Consider the following 25,128-nt stretch of genomic DNA (forward strand, 5'->3'; position numbering starts at 1 on the left):
CCATTGCATCCTCCCCTTAGCGACACAATCCTGGGAATCACGCTGCTGCCTTCCCCCCCGCCCCGCTGTCTTCCCCACTCCCCCGCAAGGACTTACAGTGGTTCTCAGGCTTTCTGGGAGTTCGAGAACTGCTGGTTTGAAGACATCCTTTTGAAGCTCTCCACAATCCCTTCTGGACTTCATCACTTGGAAATGTTTAGTGTCATCCTCAAACTTGACCACCTCACTGCTTCTCCCCTGCTTGACACACCTAGGATGAGGCAGCTTCCTGCATTCCTAAGGAAGCATTCCAATTCTTCTGTGAAGCTCTTTGTTTCAGGTAGTTTTGGGGAGCAGCCATTTGGGGGAGGGGATATTGCCCCCTATTGCTAGAGCTAGAATCCAGATTGTCTCCTCCTTTTCAGGCTCTTCCCTCCCTCAGCCAGGGTATCTTTGGCTCTTGTTGCTTCTGTTGATTGTGTTCTGCATACTTCTCCACTTCCAGTTCTTTCCAGGCATGTGAGTCAGGATGCTTGGAAACAGAAGATAAACCATGCCTTCTTGTCTTAGTCTTGCAAATCATTGCTTATTTTGAGGGGATGGTTTGGATGACATAGCGAAGCATGGCTTGACATATTCAAACCATCCCACAGAGTGTGTTTTCTGGTATGTACACTGAAGGGCAAAATGAAGATTATTCTCAAGTTAACAATTTGGCCAGAATTCAAACCTTTGATTTATATTTTCTCTTAGCTTCAGTGGATGCTGTCAACTTATCTGTGCATCAGCTCTGCTTATCTTCAGGGCTATATGGAACAAAAATCTTGTGGCAAGACCCAGAGCTGATTCTGTTTGTTCTGGTTTATGAAAATCCAGCTTTCACCTGTTTCTAAAGGGAAATCCACATTTTTTTAAATTTACATTCACGAATTCAAATGCGTGTGCCTGAAAGCACAGCTGGTTCATAGGGAGACCCTGGAAGTATGTGGTATGCAACCACTAAAAAGAGAGTGTAAAATTAGTCATCAGCCTGTGACCAGACTGGTATATCTCAAAGTCAGAAAAACCATGCATTGTCAGCTTATGGGTATTTCAGTTTGAGAGAGAGACTTGGGCACCATTTGTCCAGGACCAGTTATGCACATTCTTTAGTTCTGTTGTTTAGGACATAGAATTGTGTTGTGTGCAAAATTCCTAGCAGTAATGGCCTTGAATAAGAACAGCAAGCACCATGTTTAATTTAAAAATAAACCTTTTGAAAACTTAAAGAAAACATTGCTTTGGCATGAGTACTATTTACTCAGTCCAAAATTACCATAAGATTTTTGTCTTTATTGCTGATGTTAAATTTAATTGCTGTTTCCATGCTCTTCAAAGCAGTGAAATCAAATATGAAAAATCTGTGGGAATTGAGGGGATTAAAGAATATTGGCAGGGAAAACAATATACTTTCCTTTATCAAAGAAGCTGGTCATCTCTTCTAAATGGTGCTTTTTGGAATTTGATTTTGCTTTGGTTACTGCTGAGCCTCTGACTGGTTCACTGGCTTTCTGGTTCCTTTTTACTGTATGTGGATGCTTAAGTACTTCAAAAGAAGGTACTCAATAAGTAATACTCCTCATTTATATTAAACTATAGACCAGCATGCTATGAGAGAGACTTCCATCATACATGAGATCATAGCTACTGGCTGCAATTCAATGACGTATCCCATTCTTCTCAGATCCTCTGTATTCGGACTTGCCTTGCGCACTTGCTCAGATGTTTTACAACTAGTAGGGAGTCTCCTGTGTGTGCTGGATTGCAGCCAATATGGACATTGTAAGAGGAGATGAAGGAGCTCTTGACCTCTTTCTAGTTTATCTTTTACTAGTCATGATTGGCAGAGAACTTTCTGTCTATGGTGACTGCAATTTGTGTGCCCCAGGGCTTGTCATCTCATTATTGATCCTAGTCAGGTCAAACTACTGCCAATTTTAAGACCCTTGGAAGTTGCTGCTCTTCAGTAAACAGGAAAACTCTGATAGGTTTAGGCAAATCACCCTGCACTTGTAAGTGTTCCATGTTTTATTAAGGGAGAGAGACTTGCACATATTAATAAATAATAATAAAATAAAACTTTATTTTTATCCCGCCCTTCTCCCTAACGGGACCCAGGGCGGCTAACAACATATTAAAAAACAATAGAATTTAAAAACATTAATACAAACAGATAAAAACATTTAAAAACACACTACAGGGCCATAAAAACAGTAGTCAGATTAAAAGAGTAAAAGAGCAGATCACCGAGGAATCAAGCCTGTAAAACTAAAAGATGTATAAAAAAGTTAAGAAGGTCAGAAATCAGAAGGTTTGTTTAAACAACAGTGTTTTCAGGCCTTGCCGAAAGCTCTCAAGAGAGGGAGCCATTCTCAAGTCAAGGGGAAGGGAGTTCCATAATGTTGGTGCCACTACCGAGAAGGCCCTATTCCTTGCAGCCACCCCCCGGACCTCCTTGGGTGGCGGCACTTGCAAAAAGGCCTTCTCTGATGACCTGAGATGGCGAGCCGGATTGTACGGGAGTAGGTGATCTCTAAGATATCCTGGCCCAGAGCAGTATAGGGCTTTAAAGGTCAAAACCAGCAACTTGAATTGGGCCCAGAAACGAATGGGCAGCCAATGCAGCCCCCGGAGAAGCGGGCTGACAGAGTCAAACCGCCTGGCTCCGGTGACCACACGGGCCGCCACATTCTGTACTAATTGTAGTTTCCGAACCGTCTTCAGGGGCAGCCCCACATAGAGCGCGTTACAGTAATCTAACCTCGATGTCACCGTGGCATGGATCACCGTGGCCAGGTCTGCACGATCCAAGTACGGTCGCAGCTGGCGCACCAGCCGAAGCTGAGCAAAGGCCCCCCTAGCCACAGCCGCCACCTGGGAATCCAGGAGCAGCTGCGAATCCAGGAGGACCCCCAAGCTGCGAACCTGCTCCTTCAGAGGGAGTGCAACCCCATTCAGAGCAAGTCGATAATCCAGCACCTGCATCGAGGATTTCCGAACCAGGAGAGCCTCTGTCTTATCCAGATTTAATTTCAACTTGTTAGCCCCCATCCAGATCCTCACTGCTTCCAGACAGCGCTCCAGGCCCTCAACCGCCATCTTGGAGTCTGGAGGAAAGGAGAGATAGAGCTGGGTGTCATCAGCATATTGATGACACCTCACTCCAAACCCCCGGATGACCTCTCCCAGCGGTTTCATGTAGATATTAAATAGCATGGGGGACAGAATTGAACCCTGCGGCACCCCGCACCTCAAGGGCCAGGGTGTCGAACAGGCATCCCCCAGCACCACCATCTGGGACCGACCCTCCAAGTAGGAGCGGAACCACCGCAAACAGTGCCTCCAACTCCCAACGCGGCCAATCGGCCCAGAAGGATACCATGGTCGATGGTATCGAAAGCCGCCGAGAGGTCCAGCAGGACCAACAGGGACGCACTCCCCCTGTCCAGTCCCTGGCGTAGGTCATCCACCAAGGCGAACAAGGCAGTTTCCGTCCCAAAGCCCGGTCTGAAACCAGATTGAAAAGGATCCAGATAATCCTCCACAGTATAATATATTATATATATTATATATATATTATATATAATATAATATAACAGTATAATAATATTCCACAGTAGTCTTAAGAAAAACCATTAAGGACTCATTTTTCTGCCACTTCTTATTTTGTCAGCTGTGCAGTACAAGAGTACTTGTCTGAAACGTAATTTAAAATAACATATATGCTGTAATTAGAATCCTGCTTAATTTTCTGTTCCTGGAATCTTCTTTCTAAATTTTGTCTTGTTTCTGACATTACAAGAAACTAAATTCACCCAGAGTTGTGACAAATAGAAGATCTTTGTTCAAATGGCCTTAATCTCATTAATACTGTGATTCCAGTTTACTGTGGGCTATGCCTGAATAAGAATTCACCAAGAACTTGGCAACAGGAAGAGAGGTGTTCTCAAGACTGGTGCAGTAGCCAAAAGAGAACTGAGCCGCTCCATCTTGATAAGTGTTTGCATTGAGAAGGGTTTATTTTCCACATGCTTTTTATATATTAATTAATTATTTTTTTACACCACACTTCCTCCAAAGGGCAGTGTACACAGCTGCTACCCTCCTTTTGTCCTCACAACAACCCTGTGAGGTAGGTGAGGCTGAGAGGAAGTGACTGGCCCAAGGTCACCCAGGAAACTTTGTAGCTAAGGGGGTATTTGAACCTGGATCTTCAAGGTCTAAGTCCACCTCCCAAACCACTATACCACCCTGGCTCTCTTAATTTAGTTAAGATGTTATCTTAACATCTATTAATGTTTTTAAGTGATTGCTCCAGCAGCAGTATGGAAAATGTTTTTTAAATGACTTGTGCCAATCTTAACTGAACAAATCTGCAATGAAAATGTACTTTCCTAGAGAGAGAAGGACGCACTGGTTTATTTACTCAAGATCCCTTGGTAGGGCACAAGCCAGTGTTTGCTGCTCTTTGGCTTACTAACCTGGCTAAAGGCCTTTTCACATAGTCCATGTAGGCTGGAGTGCATCATCTTCTCATGCTGTGTTTGAAAGGAAACCTCATAGTCAATGAAGCTGACTTGAATGAAAATAGGGTTTTGTTTTTATCATTTGTGATAGGTTAAGGATTACACCCCAGTGGGCACAGTTCAGCAAGTACCACTGCTCTGTGGTATTCCAGCTCCCCTGAGATCAATATATGGCAGTGCTGGGTGGATTGTCCCCAGCAGCTGAAAACCCAGGTTTCTTCTCTCTCTCTCCCCCCCCCCCCGTTTTGCCCAAGTTAGTTAGCCAGAAAGTCAGTTGGATAAGCTAGCTAGTCTCCTCTCTCTCCAACTACAACCCACAAACTCTCCCTACCCCAGGTGCTGCTTATAGCCTATAATGATCTGGCTGCCTCTACTGGCTGTAACTGTACAGCACAACCACTAATAATTAGAGCCCTGGGGTTAACCCTAGGTTTCCTGGCTGATCTGTCAGAGCAAGGGGCCACTGTTGACACTGCACCCTATCTCCTCTGGGGAAATCTTCCGCAATTCCACTGCATCCCCCCATCAATAGCATTTTGTTTTATTTCACCTTTAAAAAGCAGCAAGTGGCTTGGGAAGACTTTTGACATCATCTCAAATACTACATGCATATGGAGAGCCCTGTTGAATTGAACCAAATGTTTATCTGGGCCTTCCCTTATCCATCACTAGCCAGTAAATATTGCTGGAAAATTCACATCGGGCATGAGGCAGCAGGTCTTTCCTATTGTTTGACACTAACTCCCCTTGCCTTAACTAGTTTTCCAAGAGGTACTTGGATTATAGTGTTCTGCTTATTCACCAGCTGTTGATAGGCCTAACTGAGTTGTATCTCTATCCCTAATAACTAATGCCTTTGAATCTGACAGGCAATCCTATGTATATCTACTCAGAAGTCAGTCCCATTGAGTTCAATGGGACTTACATGAGAATAAGTGTGTACAGGTGTCCCATATCCATGTATCTGGCATCTGCAGTTTCAGTATCCACAGATCCGGGGACGGACGGACAGTTGCGCATGCACACGCCCCATGCACCCATTACAGTAACTTTGTTTTTCTTTAATAGCGCTTGTAGCACAAGTGTTTTTCTTAATGTTCTTGCTTCACTTAAGAACCAAATGTGCAGGCAACCAGCACATGAAGGAAACTAACTGAAAGTTAACAGGAACTCACAGCGCTTCTCATTTTTTAATGACAGAAAGCATTCTCCTTATATTATCAGTCTTTCTAAAACCAAAGAGTTTTCATCAGAGTATATGTGCAGATTTATGAGAATTTAATCTAATAGACTAAATCAAATTTAATCTATTTTTAATAATGCAATGAATGTTTTATAACTCTGACTTAATAAGGGAGATTAGCCTATAGGAATGCTTATTTTTTAAGCCATCTAAACTAATGGTCATATCCTGTGCTAGCAAATGCCATACATTAATGATATAGTTAGTAACAGTGAATAGCCCTACTGAATGTTAAAATTAGTCCTTTCAGTTAAATGATGACTTCTGCAACTGCTGTCTACATATGGCATCAATGCCTGTAAATAACACACATTTCTTTGCAGGGGATTTCCAAAGAAAACTGGCAGAACTGCTAGAATTGCGTCTGATGAAGAAATTCAGGGCACAAAAGATGCTGTTATCCAGGATCTGGAAAGAAAGCTTCGCTTCAAAGAAGATCTCTTGAACAATGGCCAGCCAGTACGTAACTGCAAGATTCAGGGGGGGCGGATTAAGCAATAGGGATTAATTCCTGACATCTCAGTTCTGTACATTTTACTTAAAAGTAAGCCTGATTGTGTTCAGTGGGGTATGTTTCCAGGTGTGCTATTGCAGCCTTAATCTGCATAAGTTTTGAAAAGGAATAGAGCAGTCTTCATGTATTTTAGTTTACATGAAAAGAAAATAAATAGAAGAAAAGAAAAGAAATAGAGCAGTTTTTCATGTATTTCAGTTTTATGTAGTATTATATTCTGTTTTCAATCCTAAGTAAGCAGAAAAAGTACTTCTAAAATATAGACTTGGATTCCAAAATACTTATGCCTAAGTGGTTCTCCACATTTGTCTGTGTCTACAGACTCCCCATAATTTGAAAATTGGGTTCTTTAGAGTGAGGGTCCTCTCCACATCTTGGGGAGCTGCATGAGGGGGGAGGAGTTGGCAGTCCCCTTCTGTGCAAGCAGAAGTTTTTCCACTCATGCAGCAGGATGTTTGGCTCCAAGCCACAGCTTACACCAATAGTATATCCATAACTTTAGCAGGCCTGAATATGGCCAGAAGCACTATGCAGGAGCCACTGCCTGAACATACTCCAATATTCACGTCCTATTAATTCTCTCCCACAAAGTTTAGGACCGAAGGACACTTGAGCGTTGCCATGTCCCGTTAAATGTGAATTATCTTTGAGTTCTTGGGTTACCTTGATATTACTTATCCTGAAGCTCCAAGCTAGTAAGGAAATTCAAATAATGCTGCCAGCAGAGCAAGAAAATTAGTATTCGTAGACTGAGAATCACTTTCTTAACCTCCGTCACTCTCACTTGAGTCTGCTAAAAAGTGAAAGACGACTTCATGTGCTTTCAACAGAAATGTCTAACATACGATAAATATGTGTAATTTCCATCTATTCCACACCTCTAGCAGGAAGGTCAGAGAAGGGAGTCATGTCTGTTAGTGATGCAAACTGGAAGTGCTATATTTGGTGTACCGTAAGTACCCCTGAGTGAGTGAGTTTCTAGGAACTTTGCCAACAATATACTCACTAACTTCTAAATCAAAGCCATAACATTTAACTGTAGTTCTTCAGCTGAAGAATTCATCTGGAATTTTCATACTGGTTTTAGCTCATACACCTATTTTTTCAATGGATAATTTTATAACAGGCAGAAAATCAGTATTAGACTATTTTAGTTCCTAATGGCTTTCCTTATGTCTCCTTTGGGATCAGTACCCTGGTCTGTCAATGTGTTTACCATTCTGCGTGCCTTAAAAAAAAAAAAGGAATGGTCAGACCCTGTCAGAAAAAAATACCTAGAGCATATTGGGGAAATGCTTTCTTTTCTAACATGATGTGTAGAATAAAGCACATTGAATTGGAAAAGGGCAAACTCTAACAAAATGGAATGTGGTTTTAAGTGTCTGAGGCAAACTGTACACAGCACAGTAAGATAAATTATAATCTCTGCTTGCTGATTTACAATGTAAATATTTTTTATTAAATGGATTCTTGAAGGTCGTGTCGTAGTGCTAGATTTCATGATGTTTCAGATTGTTTTCAGACAGTAATTTTTTGCAAGAGTGTAGTGGTGGTCTGTGAAAGAACTGCTAGCACGACTCACGGAAATACATGGATAATGAGAGGCTGCTGTGAACACAAGTACCCATCACCAAAGCATTCCTGGTGAATCAACAAGAATGCACCCCCTCGCCTCTGTTAGAGGGGGGATTATTTGGCTATGCCTCTCTGTTGGATATTACCAAATTATTCAACCACTGTGATGCAGACACAGCAGAATTAATTGCCTCCAGAGGATACTGCCCTTTGCAACCTCTGCCTGAGTTAATGATATGGCATTCTTCCTGCCTGAAGGAGTTGTGCCCAGGTCTGACCTGCTATGAACTGACCAGGTGACCTTAGCAAACCATGCCTTCACAGTTCCCCAGCTGCAGTGTGGGGATATAGTAATGACACCAGAAGTCCATCAAGGTAAGGACTGCATCCAGACACATGAAATGCTTTGCACACTTAAAGTTCTATATAAATGCTGATTTTTAAAAGTATTATTTGGAGCAGGTAATTCCTCCTCTCAGCTTATCTGAATGTTAACATGGTTTGCCTGTAAATAAAATGTTCTTCAAAGGGAAAAAAATTTCAGCAAGAAAAAGTGCAGGAAACACTATTCTAGAACCCAAATTGTTACATTCATGTATGTCAAAATCTGCTATAGAAAACATAGGCATTAATTTTGTTGTTCAACCCTTACCAGTAAGAAACACTATCTCCTCCTCTCTTTGGTTTAGAAATTAACATATGAGGAGAAGATGGCCCGTCGACTGCTTGGTGCTGACAGCGCTGCAACGGTCTTTAACATTCAGGAACCAGAAGAAGAACTGGCAGGACAGGTGCTTTCTATGTAACTTTTCACTTGCATAACTATTAAACAGCCATTTTCTTTATTTTGGTGTTCTTTGCAGTCCTCGAGGGCTGAAAAGGGCTCTGTCTTGTTATAGAAAGGGTGCTACGCCTGATGGGCTTTTGGCTTGCATAGTGAATTACTACTAAAGGAGGAGAGTTATATAAAAGCATAGGCATAGCTTTGTTGGATCAAGCTGAAAACCCATCTAATGCAACATCCTGTTTCACACAGTCGCCCACTATTTCCCCCTGGGAAAAACCACAAGCAGAAGATGAAGATGTACACCTCCACTATGACTCCCCTGCAAAGGGTACGCGAGTGCACATTGCCTCTAAACCAGTGGTTTCAAAACTTTTCAGCGCTGCAACCCACCTCATATTCCACTGTGGGTTGTGACTCAATGTTCCCTGTAGTGCCACAATGCCTTATTGGGAGGCCTGGGAGGCCACTTCTGGGTTGTACTGGGCCTATGACTCACTCAGTTGACTTCTTATGGGCTCCTGAATGCCCCCTGGAAGCAACTTCTGGTCAAACTGGAAGTTGTATATGCAAACTAGAAGTCACAACCTAGAAGTGGCCTCTGGGGCCTCCCCATAAGACATTGCAGCGCTACAGGGAGCACCCCATCAGACCCACAGTTAGGAAATGCTGCTCTAAACCATGAAGCCATTGATCTCCATAAATGTGTCTAATCCCCTTTTCAAGCCATCTAAACAAGTGACCCATCATGTCTTGTAGTGAATTCCACATATCGGTTGTGCACTATGTAAAGAAGTACTTTTTGTCTGTCCTAAATCTCCCATCATTGTCACTGAATGACCTCTGTTTCTAATGTTGTGAGAAAGGAAAACTTACCTTTATCCACTCTCGTCACACCATGCATAATTTTGTAAGTCATATCCCCCTCAGCCACCTTTCTTCTAATAGTCCCAATTATTGTAGCCTTTTCTCTCAGGAACAATTCAAACTTGCTCTCTTAGGTCCTTGAATAAACCCTATTTCCTGCCCAAAAGAAGCTGACTTTATGAGGTTTTTCCATTGCAGTTTTTGATGAAAGAAAATAGCTGTGGGGGTTAAACCTAGTGATGAAAGTTAATTTGTGCCTCTAACACATAGGACAGAATATCTAGTTCATAGATCACTGATTTGGGGTGGGGTAGTTTCTCCTGAGTGGGATAAGTGTAATACTATTGTGTTTCCCCTTTGAAAAGGAAAATCCTGCACTGACGTGTGCTGTGGCACTGGAGAAGGAATACATGGCAAACATAGAATTTAAATTGGTAAATGCAGCTTGCAATGACTGGGTGTTGTGAGTAGGAGGAAAGAACTCCAGAGTTTCCTATGGGTTTTCCTTCCCATGCGCTCAGATTTGCATACACAGGAAGACCAGATCATGCCATTTTGGTTTTAAAGTTTAAGATGTGTTCCTATGCAAAAAATCTTCATAGAGGAGATGTGGCTGTAGGCTCATTAGTAAAGTCATCTAACCACAGTTCACATTAAAGCAGTAATGGAAGACTTTATGGGGTGCCTAGATAGCTTCTGTTGATGGATAGCAACTGTGAATCATTGAGATTAGGTTGTTTCGTATAGGTGGGTGCATGATTCATGTCTGCAAAAATGTAGTGTCTAAATTAGGCATTGGTAAAGCACTGTACCAGATAATAGTGGCACACAATAAGTGTGATTTAGCTAAATTCTTGTAATGTAGCATGTAAAGCTTCTAGTTTTTCCTTTCAGGATTAGATGACTTTTACTTTCCCGTTCCATTCTATACCTCAGATCTTCTACTATCTCAAGATAAAGCACACTTCTTATATCTTGAGTTTTTTTTACTTTTTCTTTAAATCTGCACTTTTAGATACAAAAGGTGATGCAATCAATATAAGCTTTTTAAAGTCATGAATACAGGTGGAGCCTATTTATCCGCGTTAGTTCCTTTCCGTGACTCGGTGCGATTAACAAAAAACGCGTTCTGCTAAATTTCATAGAGTTAAGCAAACACACTGCAGCCTGACACTTCTGGATGGAAGGAAACTAAGGCAGCTGTTATCAACCCCCTCCGCTCCGCACTCAGCTCTCCTGTTGCCAGCTGTCCTGCTTCTTTCACAGTTGGAATGGTGAGCTTGCTTGGGAAGCCTCATCCTCTGTGTTGGTGGCCTCCCAACAGCGCTGCAGGTTCTCCTCCTCTTCGCTGCTGCCACCCCTGCAGCCTTCCCTGGCCACCGCCATCTTGGAAACTCCTCTGCCCTGGAGCATTCTGGAACTTGTAGTCCGGCTCTCTGCTCACCCTCATCTGTGTCTCCAAGGCTTCCCAAGGCTTGCTGGAGCAGGAGAGCCTGCATCATCTGGCGGGGGGGGGGGGGGAATTCGGCAAACACTCCCTGGGTTTTTTAAATCAATCCCCTCTCCTCCCCCTCCTGAGCCCTACCCGTTGCCAGCTGCCCGACTTCTTTCACAGTTGGAATGCTGAGCTTTTAAGAGTCCAGCACTATGCATTTCTACTCAGAAGTAAGCCCCATTCCAGTCAATGGGGCTTACTCCCAGGAAAGGGTGGAGAGGATTGTAGGCTAAATCTCATGCTTTGCTTACTGGGAAGGCTTGCTTGTGTCGGTGATAGCCTGCACTATCTCAGTGGGGGGGTTGCTTGTGTTAATACCTGTTATTATTATTATTATTGTGTCGGTGACTGCCTGCACCATTGTGGGGGTGGGGGAATTCAGCAAACAGTCCCTGGGTTTTTTAAAGCAATCCCCTCTTGTTGCTACCACACATACCCCATGTGTGTTTGAGTGAGAGAGAGATCTCCACCTCGCTGCACGTGTTCTGGTTACACAGGGTTTTCCACCCTCCTCTTCAGCCTCGGCTGGCTCAGGGGCTCCAGGAATGTTACTCTTCCTTCGTAAGGGGAACCTCTTCCATGGCTCCAGGGCTATTCCCTGCCTGAGCGAGGGGGAGCCTTTTTGCAGTGTTTTGGGCTGCCTGGAAATGGATCGACACCAGTGCAGGGCAAAGGTGTGTGTGACTTTCAGTACCCCACCCCATTCTCGTTGAGACAAATCAGCAGATAAAAAATCCATGGATAAATAGGCTGCACCTGTAAAGCTGTTTCTGTCCATTGGTATATCAGATATCTGGTTAAGGATATCTTAGCCATTCATCCACATGTGTTAGCATATTTAGCAAATTCTGATACAAGCTCTGTGACGTGAGACTGTAGTAACTTTCTTTCCCCCATCTTAACTTCCAACTTCCATCTTCTTTTGTACCTTTACAGGGAACTGGCTCTCTTGATGCTTCTGTAATGATTCCTGAGGCCATTCAAAAGGTTTCAACTTTCTTTCTCTTCTGTTTTGGTTTGCTGTCCACTGAGATTTTATCTTCTTCTTTCCCTTCTTTTTTTACTTTTTTCTGACTTCTTCAAAGCTTTTTACAGAAATTAACCCATCTTTTTCATTGTTGTGCATAGTTCTTCAGTCATCACATTTTAAGACTTTGCTATACTGCCCAAAGTGTGTTCCCTAAAGTAGTTTCCCAAAGTGTGAAAAAGAGTAGTAGTATCTTCAATAATTCATTAGTAACTTATATTGGGTGGAAATCACTTATTGCCAGTTACATACTGGCCACTTAGAAAATTACTGTGTGGCACTTCTAGCCATGTGGTGAGATTGTGTAATCCGTAGTCACCAACAGAATAGATCTGCACTACCATAAAACCTGAAGAAAGATGGTAATGCTGAGCATTATGGCATGGACAGAATTTGGAGATGACCAACTTTCTGCCCAGTAGAAACATCACAAATTACATTTTGAAATGTCTATCACATAGTCTGTTTCCATCCATCATTTTTCTTGAAAATGCAGAAAACCAACTTAAGTTGGTACTGTGTAGGAAAAATGTTAGGGTAGTTTGCATAACCCAGACATCTTATTTTATGTTTTCATTGTTTCATAAGGAACTCATTTAGGGCAGAGATGAAGTTTCTTTTATATAATGCATACAATGTGTGGTAACCTAGCAGGGTTGTAAAATTAAAAAATCTGAAAGCTGGAGACAACTATAATTCCCTGAAAGTACTTATTACAATAAGATGGGGACTAACTTGAGCCTTCCTTGTTTGGTAGGAATACAAAGTCTCCAGCTTTGAGCAGAGACTGATCAGTGAGATTGAATTTCGACTGGAAAGATCTCCTGTGGAAGAGTCTGATGATGAGGTGGAGCATGGAGAAGAACTTGTCAATGACGGAGTGGCACCGTATTTTGAGATGAAACTGAAGCATTACAAAATATTTGAAGGAATGCCAGTCACCTTTACATGCAGAGTATCTGGAAATCCAAACCCAAAGGTAAGAGAGAAGAAGCCATATATAATATTAGTGGGATTTCTTGTATGCAAACACATTAAACCTCTCTTGAAGATACAGTAAACTGTACTATATTCCTTCTGCATTTGCAGTTTGTTCCTAATGTGGGGGCAAAATTCAGGCATGTGGCAACTTTTAGCATGTAGCAAGGTGACTATGTGACATGCTACATGAAACTCACCTGTATGCGGGTGGTCTAGTTTCCTAACTTTCCTCACTTGTCCCAGGACTACAGATCACGTAGCAGAAGAATGCTGTGTGTTTGTGTATTGTTTCTGCTTTTAGTGTTCTTGTTGAGAACTAGTTTGCCATGAAGACTGCAGTTTATCTTGCCTGACGGTTTCATGTCTTCTTGGTTAGCACAGCCAATACTGGTCTCTCTGAAGGATAAGGAGAAACTCCTGGTTCATCCTCAGTTTTGTCACATTTTAGAGACCCCAGTAGAAATGTCAGTCAGATTGGAGGCCTACGTGATATAGATATCAAAACTGAGCATCAGTGTCTTCAAAATACTGACTAAATGACATCACCATACTTACGTTGTCTTCCTGGTTCCCTTTAATGGTGTGGTTTGCCCATAGCTTGAGGGCCTCTTGCTGCATGTTTTGGCTTTGCCTATGATTGGATCAGTGAACAGCACTCATAGTGCTTGTCCAGTCCTGCTCTGTGATTCAGCTCGAGATAACCAATGTGAATAACCAGTTCTGACGCAACTGATGCAAGAGTTCTGCAAGTACACTCTTATGAAATTGCTTCATACTATGAGCTAATGAGCTGCACATAATACATGAATGTTGAGGGGACCTGTGTTGACCTGTGCTTATCTTCCTTTTAAAGAGCTTCTTGGTTTTTCCCAAATGCCACTTACATATACTAAAAGATAATATCACACTGTCTTTATGATTTGGGCTACCTGTAAATGATCAGCACTTGAAACATGGTGTTCACAAGGACATAATGGGAAGTTCTAACAGTATTTACAGTATTTTGTGTAGCATTTTCTGAGTGTGAAAAGTGCTTCAGACATACCTCTTGCAACTACTAAGGTAAGCAAGTATTTTAATCCCCATATTGCAGTTGAGGCTGAGAGGGCTTGCCCTAAAGTCAGCTAGAGAGTTCATGGCAGAGGTAAGATTTGATCTGAGGAAGTTCTGATCGGCAGAAAGGTGCAAGCCACCAGCTCGCTCCTGCGCAAGCCTTACTGAAATGAACTGTAGCAATACAAGACTAGTACTGCTCTTGTGCAGTTCTTCGTTTCCATGGGCCTTGTGGAAGCAGTGGCTTAGCTAGGTCACCTGACACCCGCGCCCATAAATTTTTGTCACACACACACACCCCCATATGACAACTTTGATTTGTCAATGGGTAAGGCTGCCTGCCAAGATGGGGAACGAAATTGGGTGCAGTCAGAATGGGAGACCAGGTCTACCCAGCAGGTAGATCTGGGCTCCAAGTCCAAACAGGAGCCAAGGTCTACCTGACTAGAAGAGGCAGCTCCAGAGGGTAGTCAGAATGGAAACCCAGGTCTACTTGGCAGGTAGACCTGGACTCCAATCCTAAAGAGAGCCCAGGTCTACCTGCTTAGAAGAGGGCTCCAGAGGGCAGTTGGAATGGGTACCCAGGTCTACCTGGTAGGTAGATCTGGGCTCCCATTTGGACTTGAAGCCCAGGTCTACCTGCCTGGAAGAGGTGTCTCCAGAGAGCAGTTGGAAAGTGAACCCAGGTCTACCTTTCAGGCAAATCTGTGTTGTAGGACCAGACAAGAGCCCAGGTCTACCAGCCCAGCTAACATTGTGCACAGAGGCCGAAGTTCAGCCAGGAGCCCAGGTCTACCTGCCAGGTTGACCTGGGCTCTGGACTTAAGGTAGCGCTTTAACTTTGCCATAACTTTTGAGATAATAGAGATTTCACAATCCTATGCATGTCTACTCAGCAGTAAGTCCCAATGACTTCAGTGAGACTTACTTCCAGGTAAGTGTATAGAATTGTAGCCTAAATTGAATACTGATGTGAAAATAAGATTTGCATAGATACAAGGTTTTGGGGGACACATTTACCCTCCTTAAAGCAAGGTCTTCATTATACTATGTGTCTTACTCTGTTTTGGCAGGGTTCACTGCTATTGGCCAAAGAATACAAAACTATTCATGATGGGGTGCAGGTCTTAGGGATGTGCCCCCATTGCTGAAGCTTCTTTGAATTAGGATAGCTATCCAAATGCAGCTGTTCCTCTTCACTGCTTTACTTTCTGTGAGATGTGCATACAGTGTGAAGGAGCTTTGGCACTACTGCCTTGGCATTGTGGAGATTTTAAAGCAAGATGCTCTTTGTAAAAGAATAGGTCTATTTTCCAGAAAAAACTGAAATAGCAAAAATTATTAAACATAATTGGCAGTCATGAAAATGGGAACTCTTCAAATTCTTCCAAATTCAATAGCATAGTGATATTCACCTTTTGAATAGGGTCAGGAAATATAAATGGCAGGCATGTGACTGGCTGTTTCACAGAGCAAACACTTATTACATTTCTACTTATTGAATAAAATATAATTATGTATTATCTTGAAAATGCATTCTAGTTCTAATAGCCTGAAATTTGGTTTCAGTTTTGGGACTCCAGAAATTCACAATTGAATATTGAGTTGTAAAGCCTACATTTTGGCTGCGATTCAAGTCTGTCTGGCAGAATTGTGTGAGCATGTGGACATGGGTGGCATCCATCTCAAAAGCTGTAAACTGAGAGTGGAATCCAGAAGTACTAACTGTGGATGCTACCCACAAATTTTCGAGAATTTTGTGTTTCAAAGCTTGGTTTCAGGATCCACAATTCAGATTCCTTTATTTTAAAGTTAAAATTTGGTAATTTTTTTTCTTCAAAATTTGCTTCGGTTCAGTTACGTCAAATGTTAGTTTGACTTATTATTCAGTTATTCATAGTTTCTAAAAGCTTTAAAGTCATTCCAAGTAGAAAAGGATGCAACACATAGTGGTGACGTGAGCACTCTTCCAGAGAGAAAAACATTTGTCCATATATGCACAATTGCTTTGGGGCAGGGGGAAGAAACTGGCATTACCTATTAGTTATTGCACAACAGAATTAAAAGATGTACCTGGAAGCAACTTTATAGACTTTAGTCATGTTCATCTAGGACACCAGGTATTTATTATGTAATGTGAATCTTTATCCCTCCTTGCTTAATCTCTGGCAAGCCTTCAAATTCTGCCATGAAATGAGTGTGTTGAAAAATAATTACTGGCTCTTACAAGACCAACAGATGTCAAGTAACATAATGAAGTGTGCAAGTTCAGACATATTCTCAAACTATTTGCTAAGAACTATAGGTTTGTAAACGATAAGTTAACTTTTTGGTTTCTAATAAAAACAATATGTCAGCATATGAGAACACATTAACAAGACTTTGTTGGCACCTTGAATCTTTTGCAAACCTGCATCAGACAATTTAGGAAGAAAGTATAATCTACTACTGAGTGAACGTAAGTCATTTGCAATGGCACATTCTCTCTTGTCAGTATCTGAGAACCTTACATGGAAGTTCATTAGTTTCTTCCTTTGGAAAGTAATCTTCAATGTAAGGCCCCATAAGTACAGTGTGTTCTTGTCAAATGGAATTACCCTTATTCTGTGCATTTAAGGCCCAAATCATAACCAAATTTCCAGCACTGGCATAGTGGTACCAGCAGGGCATATGCTGCACCCTGCAATTGGGTGGCACTCACGCAGGCCTCCTCAAAGTAAGGGCATATTTGTTCCCTTGCCTTGGAGTTGCATTGCCCTTATGTCAGTGCTGGAAAGTGGGTTAGGATTGTGCCCTAAGTAACAAATGGGTGGTGCAGAAGCTTCCAGAAAGATTAAGTGTTTGGGAGACTTTGCAGTTGCAGTTTCTGGCTGCAGTGGAATATAACGTGTGGTTTGATTTATAATTCTAGATTGCAGGAAAACTGCAGTTTTGGTTAAACCTGAGGTATTCAATCTGTGCGTCCCGCCTACCTAGTGAGGTATGGCTAGCCTCCAGGGGCATCTGGGGAGAGAGGTGGACGTAGCTTCTCTGTTCTGCTCAGCTCAGCTGCACGTGCTGCCTGCTGACTTGCTACTTTTCAGTGGCTGTGGTGGGTGGGACAGCGTGAGGTGGGGAGGGCTGTGAAACATGGTGGGGGGAGGTGGGAGAGAAGGCTGGCTGGGCAGCAGCAGAGGTGCTGCATCTCATCAGCACAGGTCGCGCTCCTCACAGGCTTCAAACTGGGAGGGGAGAGTATGTCCTCTGCTTGGGAAGGAGGGAGCCCAGCCTGCCCTTGGGGAGGGGTTTCCAAATGCCCCAGCCTGCATTCCTCCATCTTGCCTGGTGGGAATAGGGGTGGCATCTGCATGTTGGGGTATATGTGTGTGAGCAGCCCCCATCTACTTTGGGGTGAGTTGTAATCTTGCTCAGTGTGGCTGCAGTCCTTTCCACACTTTCCTGGGAGTAAGCCCATTTGACTTACTTCTGAGTAGACCTACATAGGCTTGAGGTCTGTGTCAGCTTAACCAAGGATCTTCACCTTTCTGTTTTTCTTCCTTTTTTCTAATTGGTTGGTTAGATACAACTGGGGACCCACATGTATCTAGTACCATAGATAGTTCTGCTTCATTTGCTACTATTGATGATTAACAAGCATAGTACTAAACATGTGTGATTCCACTATATCTGCCTGCAGTGTACCTGCCAAGTATCATGTTTTGTGAGTAGAGGCAGAAGGTAGTTAAATATATCTTTAAAGGATGTATTTATGTTTGATGATGCTACGCATGCAGAAGGTATCTTCAGCTTATAAAAGCACTTTTGTGCCAGGTCACTGTGTGAGAAAAATGGCACAAGATCCAAAAATGGTTTTCACCTTACACAGGAAGTTGCATTAGAGTTATTTTCCTTCCATTCACAGTTCTTTTGGTTCAACCCTAGAGTACAACTGCATTCTAGTTCAACTCCTTGCAACGAGATCACTATTAGCTGTTAGCCATCTTACACAATTCAGGCTTACGCAATTCGGACAGCTGTCAGCCATCTTACACAATTCAGGCTTCAAGAAACCTACCACGGCTCTTCTTAGGTGCATGAAGAACAATAACTACAGATTTTCCAAACGTGTGAGCCAACACCCACAAGACAGACAGGGACAGATATTTGTTCCAGAATCCCCTCTTCTAAAGATAAAAATTCTTACTAGGCCTCACAATGGAAGCCTTTTGTTTTTTGTTCCTTGTGCCATTATCAACAGTTGAGACTTGTTCACAGTACTTGTTCAAAAAACGAGTACCATATCTTCCTTCATTGCTTGTTGTTGTTTTTATAATGCAGATATATTGGTTCAAAGATGGGAAGCAAATCTCTAAAAGGAGTGAGCACTACAGGATGCAAAGAGAGCCTGATGGGACCTGCTCTCTCCACACCATGGCCTCCACCCTGGATGATGATGGGAATTACACTATCATGGCTGCCAACCCACAGGTAAACCACATCTTGGCATCGGCATCAGCATGCTCTTGGGCACAAATCTCTCTAAGCATTCATGTCTAATTTGGGGGTAATTTAATTGATGGCTGATGTCATTCTGAAGCGATAATCCCTAACACTTATGTGTTCATTTTACACCAGTAGGATGGGGCCATGATATGTTGCCAAGTTTAGAACATGTTGCCGTTGGGAGAATGATTAAAAAGTTGTTTTCTTTTGTGATCTGGTCTTTTGAGCAACTGCTATTATTTCAGTGGTTTAAAGCCACTCTGGTGTATCCTGTGTTGAAGTACAACCTGGCTTGTTAAGCATGGACATTCATGCAAGTTTTGTTCTCCTAAGCACCTTAAGCCCCAATCCTGTTTGGACCATGTGCTGCCAGTAGTAGTGTTCCTGCTGCACATGGTCCTTTATGGCAGCGCAAAAGCCAGACGACTGTCACACGCTGTCAGGCCACTGCTATGAGAGATGTGGGACGTGTGGTGGCAGCGCTGAGAGGCTCTGCCGGTGCCAGTAAGTTGCAGGTAGGGAAGAAGGAGATTCAGGAGAGTTCCAAGTAGGGAGTGAGCTGGAGAGGGAGGATCTTGGCAACAAATGTGCATGCAAAGTCCTGTACCCCTTTTTTTGGCCTGCCTTGTCCCCTTTCTCTCATATGTCTGAGGAGAGAAAGGGGGCAAGGCAGGCCCAAAAAGGGGGTATAGGATCTTGCATGGACAAGGTATATAGCGGGCGTGGGTCCAAGGAGATTCATAGGCCATCAGCAGCCTATGCCAAGGCAAGTGAAAATATTTTTTTACTTACTTCTGTCAGGCCTCCTAATCCCCATCGTTGAATGCTTTATAAGTTCCACCAGTGCAGCTGCATTGGTGCAATGGGCAGTTAGGGAGGAACTCCCATAACTTTGTGTTATGAGAAACTTGGGACGGTATCCAAAAATGGTGCAAGCATATGCTGAAAGTTCTTCCCATAGTAAAACACAACCATGTTCTGATGTTGTTTATGAGTTTCCTGCCCCCAAGAGGTACTCAATGATGTGGGGTGGGAAAGCACTTGGTGCAATGACACCAATAATGCCTTTTTAGCAACTATCCAGTTCTTGTTTTATTAGTGACTTGTTATGGGTTATGATGGCCAAGGCTCTTGGTTACACTTTCTAATTTACATGAAGTGTCAAGTGAGCAAGTGCTAATCTATAAAAAGAAATATTTCAGAAGCAGAGCATGAAACCACATTAGGTGAAGTGGCTATTGAAATGTAATCCTCCAGGAGAAAAGAAGCCTTCTAGAGCGCACATTATGGAGGAGTCACAGCCTGTGGGAAGTTGTTTTCATTTTGAGACCTCTGAGGTGGTGGAACTTTCTAATCTGAGCAGTTTTTACATCTTTAGTAGACTAGAATAAGGAAAAGCTTGCATTTTGAGGTAAACTTATTAGCTCTCTTAAGAGTGAGAACAGTTTAAAGCAGTAGTTCCCAAACTTTTCTGACTGGCGGCTCCCTTGACCTACTGGGCCATTGGCTGCAGCTCCCCATTAGGGCTACAATCCTATACATTGTATAGGGTGGCAGGTTTTCATGAGAAATTCCCTGACTCCCCTGACTTGTTGCCACAGCTCACGGTTTGGGAACCACTGGTTTAAAGCAACATTCAGACCTTATGTGTGCATGTTTGGAAGAAACCTTTACTGAATCCAGTTGTGCGTACTACCAAATAAGCAGAATTGCAGACCTCATATGCTTTCCAATCCAGTCCTGCAACTAACAGAAAACAATATTGCAGTCTGCTGAATGAAGAACAGCTATGTCTACTTTGCCAGTCACAATCTTGTCAGGAGGATTACACTGGAAAACATTGAACTCTATCATTAAGACACAACCTATCTGCCATAAGAGTGTTATTATCTCTTATGGATGTTGCTGGGCTACTTAACTATGATAGTTCCATTTCTACAATCCTCCCAAGCTGTTGATACCTCTTACTGCAATCTGTATAGACTACTTAGATCATGATATCACAAACATGAAGGTGGAAATGTTGTTTCCACATAACATAAATAGTCTCTGAACATAAGCGCATTCCAGTAAAGATTTCACGGTAGTAGTTTCCAAACTGTCAGGATGCACAACTGTCTTGCAATAAATTAATTCAGTAAAGGTTCTCAGGAGCAACAAGTTGAGAGAGGCTGCTTGTTGCATCTTCTGTTGATTGCCTTCTGAGCCCTTGTCTCTGTCTAGTCTGTTTTCATTGATGCTGAGTATTTTAGCTGCATCTTGGCATTGGGGTTGACTGAATGATTCAATCATTTTGTGATGCAGAGTTACCACATCTCAGGGGTGTGTATTCATTGTATCTCTGCTTAAGTAGAACTACTCTAGACTTGTCTCCTATCCAATCAGGAGGCACACCCAGAACAGTGTCTTCTGTAAAAACACAAGGGGGAGGTGCTTTTGCGAAATATTTGGAGAATGAATCCATATAAGAGAAAAGCCATTTCCAAGTCAAATTGTAATAGAAGGAGCAAGCTGCAAAATCAGTCCTGTTATAAAGCTCCAGTGTGCACATTCTTATCACTCTGTCAGGTAGCAGTTGATCATAATAATGAATGCTTATCTTTACCCTAACTGACTGCTGGATTGCTAACTGATAATCCTAACTGGATTGCTGACTGCAATCTAGCAAATAGTTTGTGTGCAGTCACTGCCCTTGTATCTGTGGAAAAGAGTTCTTGTTTCTTTTTTCTGCACCATCAAATTAGATTTTACACTTTGGCAAGTTTTTAAAAAGATTACAAATGTAGACATACAATAGTGTACATATTAGTTTGTGATGCATCCCTCTGGGCATGTAGATGTGCCTTTACCAGTTCAAAGCCAACCAGTGATTTTTTCCATACACCACACTCTGTTGCATTCTCAGAATGCATCCGAAAGGTCTGCAGACTCCATGTACTTATGGTAGCAGCACTAGTCCTTTAAAGTCGCCAAGCTAATAGTTGCTATAAGCAAAAACCAAAACCTATGTGTATCTATAAGCAATAACTACAAGTGTTTGTGTCTGATGAGTAACATAGATTACAGCCTAAGAGCTCATGCTGTAAAGCACGTTTGTGGCCCTCAAAGCCAACCCAGCGCCGGAGATAGCCAGTGGATCACTGGTGCTCCCCCACTCAGCAGTTGTGTGAACCACCGGGCGGCAGAGGTGGGAGTGTGGGGAAGGCAGGGTGGAGGGGTTCTAGGATAGGGGGAAGTGGGGGAGAGGAGGAGGTTCCAGGGGAAGGAGCAGGGTGAGAGGGAGATGGAACCTGCAGAGCTCCTCTCCACCGCATCTAGAGCCTCTGTGTCAGGCCACAAGGCCCAACATGGAGGTTCTTGATTTTGTGCCAGCCCAAGGACTGCCACAGAATCAAGTAGCCCCATTGTGGGGCTACTTCCCTTACCTGGAGGAAGGGGACAAAAGTCCTCTTCCCCTGAGGAGCTGCCACAGGCTGCCCTGTTGCGCACAGGATGTCATAGCAGCCATTTCAAAGTCACAGCAGTCCTGGCACAACGGGCAGTTCAGGATTGGGCTGCCCATCTTACAGAACACAATGGGCTTACTTCCGAGTAAAATAAATACAGATGGACCCTTTTTATCCACAAGTTCAGAATCCGTGGATTTGTCTCACCACTGATTCTAATCCTATGGTGGAGGGTATGCCTGACCTCCCAGACATGACCAGAAACATGTTCCAGTCACGTTTAGGAGGCTTCGTGAGGCCTGATTGCATCCAGTAGGCTTCCTGAGGCTGGAGAGGCAGCATGTGACTGGACACAACTGGAAGGTGGTTCTGGTCAAGTAAGTCCCAACCTGCAAATTTACTTGTCTGTGCATTTCAGCATCCATGGAGGTTCCCGGGATGGAACCCTTGCAGATGCTGAGGGCCGGCAGAAAACACCATTTTGAAACACCTCTAGCAATAACCAGAAAGAGTGCTGTTTGTTTAAAACTTTCTGCCTTAATTCCTCTTTGGCTATAGGTCAAGGGGTGCTGGATTTATGTATGTATTTTGGACAGTAATCAGAGAACTCTGAATATGAATCTGAAAGTTTATTTTATTATGCAACAAAGAAGAGCTTTTGCTTGGTTTATCCAGTCATTTATATTCTCTCATCACAGTATCATTTCCAAATAAACACAATTACGTCTCCTGGCATTAGTATACTTCCACTGTGCTTTTAACAGTACATTAGAGGGTCAGGCAACCATTCATTAATGCACAAGGTTTTGCATCCCAAGATGTAGATTCCAGCTGTGTTACATCATCGTAAATGGAAATAAGCATGCTATGTAATCCTAAACACTAATGGAAGTTTTCTGTAGGGCTCAAAGCTAGTACAGATGTGCTGTGGTACAAACACATGCATTTGAGAGGGTGTGTGTGTAAAAAAAAATGTAATAATGAAGGACATCTTGGATAGAATGAGCAGATGCTTTTTTTAGCTTTGCTGGTTGTGTATCTGCTCCAGAATTATCTAATAACTCTGGACAACACACAATTCCCCTCTGAAATGAAAATAGCTAGTCTTTACTAATTTAGATTGGCTCTAGTTTAGGAGAAACTAAATGCTTCTCACATATGTGGTGGGAAAGATGTGAACATTTATCAGTTCATGTCTGGAACTGTCTACTGCAAATTTCTCACAAACCATAGCCGATATTGCATGTTCATTTTCAGCACCTCAAAATCTATAAGAAATGACTAACCTTTGTAAAAATTTATTGTCCAGTGTAAGGTATGTGAAACTCCTGGTTTGAGAGTCTTTGTGTCTGAAGTCTATCTACTGCTGGAGGACTTGAATACCTGTGTTTGATACCTGGGGCAGACCACTCAAAGCCACAGGTAGACCTGGTCTCCACCTTGCTATCTCCAGGAGAGATCAGGTCTACCAGCTGCTCAGTGGCACATTTGCCACCCTATCCAGATTAAACACCTGAGTTGGACCACCCCACCCTTGGTACGCCACTGTAACAGTGGAACCTAAAAGGTCTGCAGTCAGACAGGATGAATGTCTAAAGGACATTAGACAATCTTTAAGCTACAAACTGTAGATTTACTTCTAAGCATCCTGGGGGTAGGGAAAAAAGAGGCATACCATATTCAGTAGGCAGTATCCCTCCCCCCCTCCAAAAAATTGGATAAAGTTGAATTCACAATTAGCCTTTAAATATGATCCGTTGGAAAGCTCTTTAAACTCCCTGTGCGCTTCAGCCTTGCTTTCTTTCTAACTCTCTCAGTAGCCAAATTCCTAATCACATTTGCTTGTGCCTTTTCTTGTTTTCTGTCCCATTCACGGTAAATGCAGTTTGCACTCACAGCTCTGTAATACCTGACAATTCCCAACCCCTTCCATTTCTCAAAATTCCATATTCTCACAATTCCATCTTCTTAGGATTGATGCATACAGGTGATCACCCAGATGGCTTACTGTTAGAGGTGAACAACTCCATGCGATAAGCCATTTGTGTAAGTGGCTTCCCTTCTTGCATGATATACGTATTTTGTAAATACGCTTTTCTGCAAAAGTATTCTCTCTCACTTCTGGCCATCAGCTAAAGAGTTGGTGCAGGTTTGAGGAGACCTATTGTAGAGCAGTTCATGGAGGGGCGAGAGGGGTTAAATTCCCTTCCTGTCTAAAGCCTCCTGATCCCCCCGCCCCCCCCACCCCGCACTAGATACAGTGCTTGCCCTTTTGGCACAGCTGCACCAGCAGGGAATGTTTGGGAAGGACCCAAGGAATTGGGTTCTAAGTAACATACATGAATAAGAGCAAAACGATAGCAGCAGTCAGTTCATCTAAGAATCTAACTTGCAGAGGCTTTGTGCAATAGTAGGCAGAAATTTTATCTACAAAACAGAGACAGTTGGACCTGGAGGGTGCTTTGTGGCTCTAGCCATCACAGAGAAACTTCTGCTCCTAGTTAATGACAATCTTGCATCCTAAAAAGATAGTAGCTAGACTAGGGCTTTACTGTCATCTTATATCTAGGTGATGGCCTTGACTTCCTAGATAAAGATAGGAAACTTTAGAAAAAGGAAGTGTACTCATTTCCTGCTAATTGAAACTACAGATTGAGACTAATTATTCACATGGGTTCCTTCCAAGCACTCACACCTGGATTAAAAAAAAACACTATAGCAAATCAATTTAAAAAACAAAGTTTCTTTGCTCCAGTGATTGAAAAACAGCCTTGCTGACCTTTTGACTTTAAGATAAGAGTCATTAAGAAGACAATCCATCAGCATTTCACTCAGCCCCTCCCTTCACCAATGCAAAATGATCAGGTTTCTTTCACTTGCTGGGGAAAGGGAGGGGTCCGAAGGAGAGAGAAGGATTGATGGATTGTTAGCCTGCTGCCCCCCCCTCTCATTAAAGAGGCTGCTGTTAAAGGACTGTTCAGTTTTTAAAACTGATTTTAAAGGGATGCATTTTTCCCCTTCTCCAGGGATCAGCACATTCTTTCTCATTTGCAGGGGCCGTTCGTGTTGAGTCAAATCCGTGTATTAAAAAATCCATGTATAAATAGGCTGGACCTG

The 25,128-nt window shown here is 42.8% G+C and overlaps 1 protein-coding gene across 1 annotated transcript in view; it reads left to right on the forward strand.

The window, feature by feature from the left end:
- Nucleotides 1–25,128, forward strand: part of PALLD (palladin, cytoskeletal associated protein) — a 285,430-nt gene that overhangs the window by 243,952 nt on the left and 16,350 nt on the right. The window contains exons 12-16 of the mRNA XM_066632312.1: nt 6,111–6,246; nt 8,566–8,667; nt 11,959–12,009; nt 12,807–13,028; nt 18,401–18,550. Coding sequence (XP_066488409.1) covers nt 6,111–6,246; nt 8,566–8,667; nt 11,959–12,009; nt 12,807–13,028; nt 18,401–18,550 — 661 coding nt within the window. The remainder of the gene's footprint in view (nt 1–6,110; nt 6,247–8,565; nt 8,668–11,958; nt 12,010–12,806; nt 13,029–18,400; nt 18,551–25,128) is intronic.

Source organism: Tiliqua scincoides, chromosome 6 (genome assembly GCF_035046505.1).
Source record: "Tiliqua scincoides isolate rTilSci1 chromosome 6, rTilSci1.hap2, whole genome shotgun sequence".
Lineage (NCBI taxonomy): Eukaryota > Metazoa > Chordata > Lepidosauria > Squamata > Scincidae > Tiliqua > Tiliqua scincoides.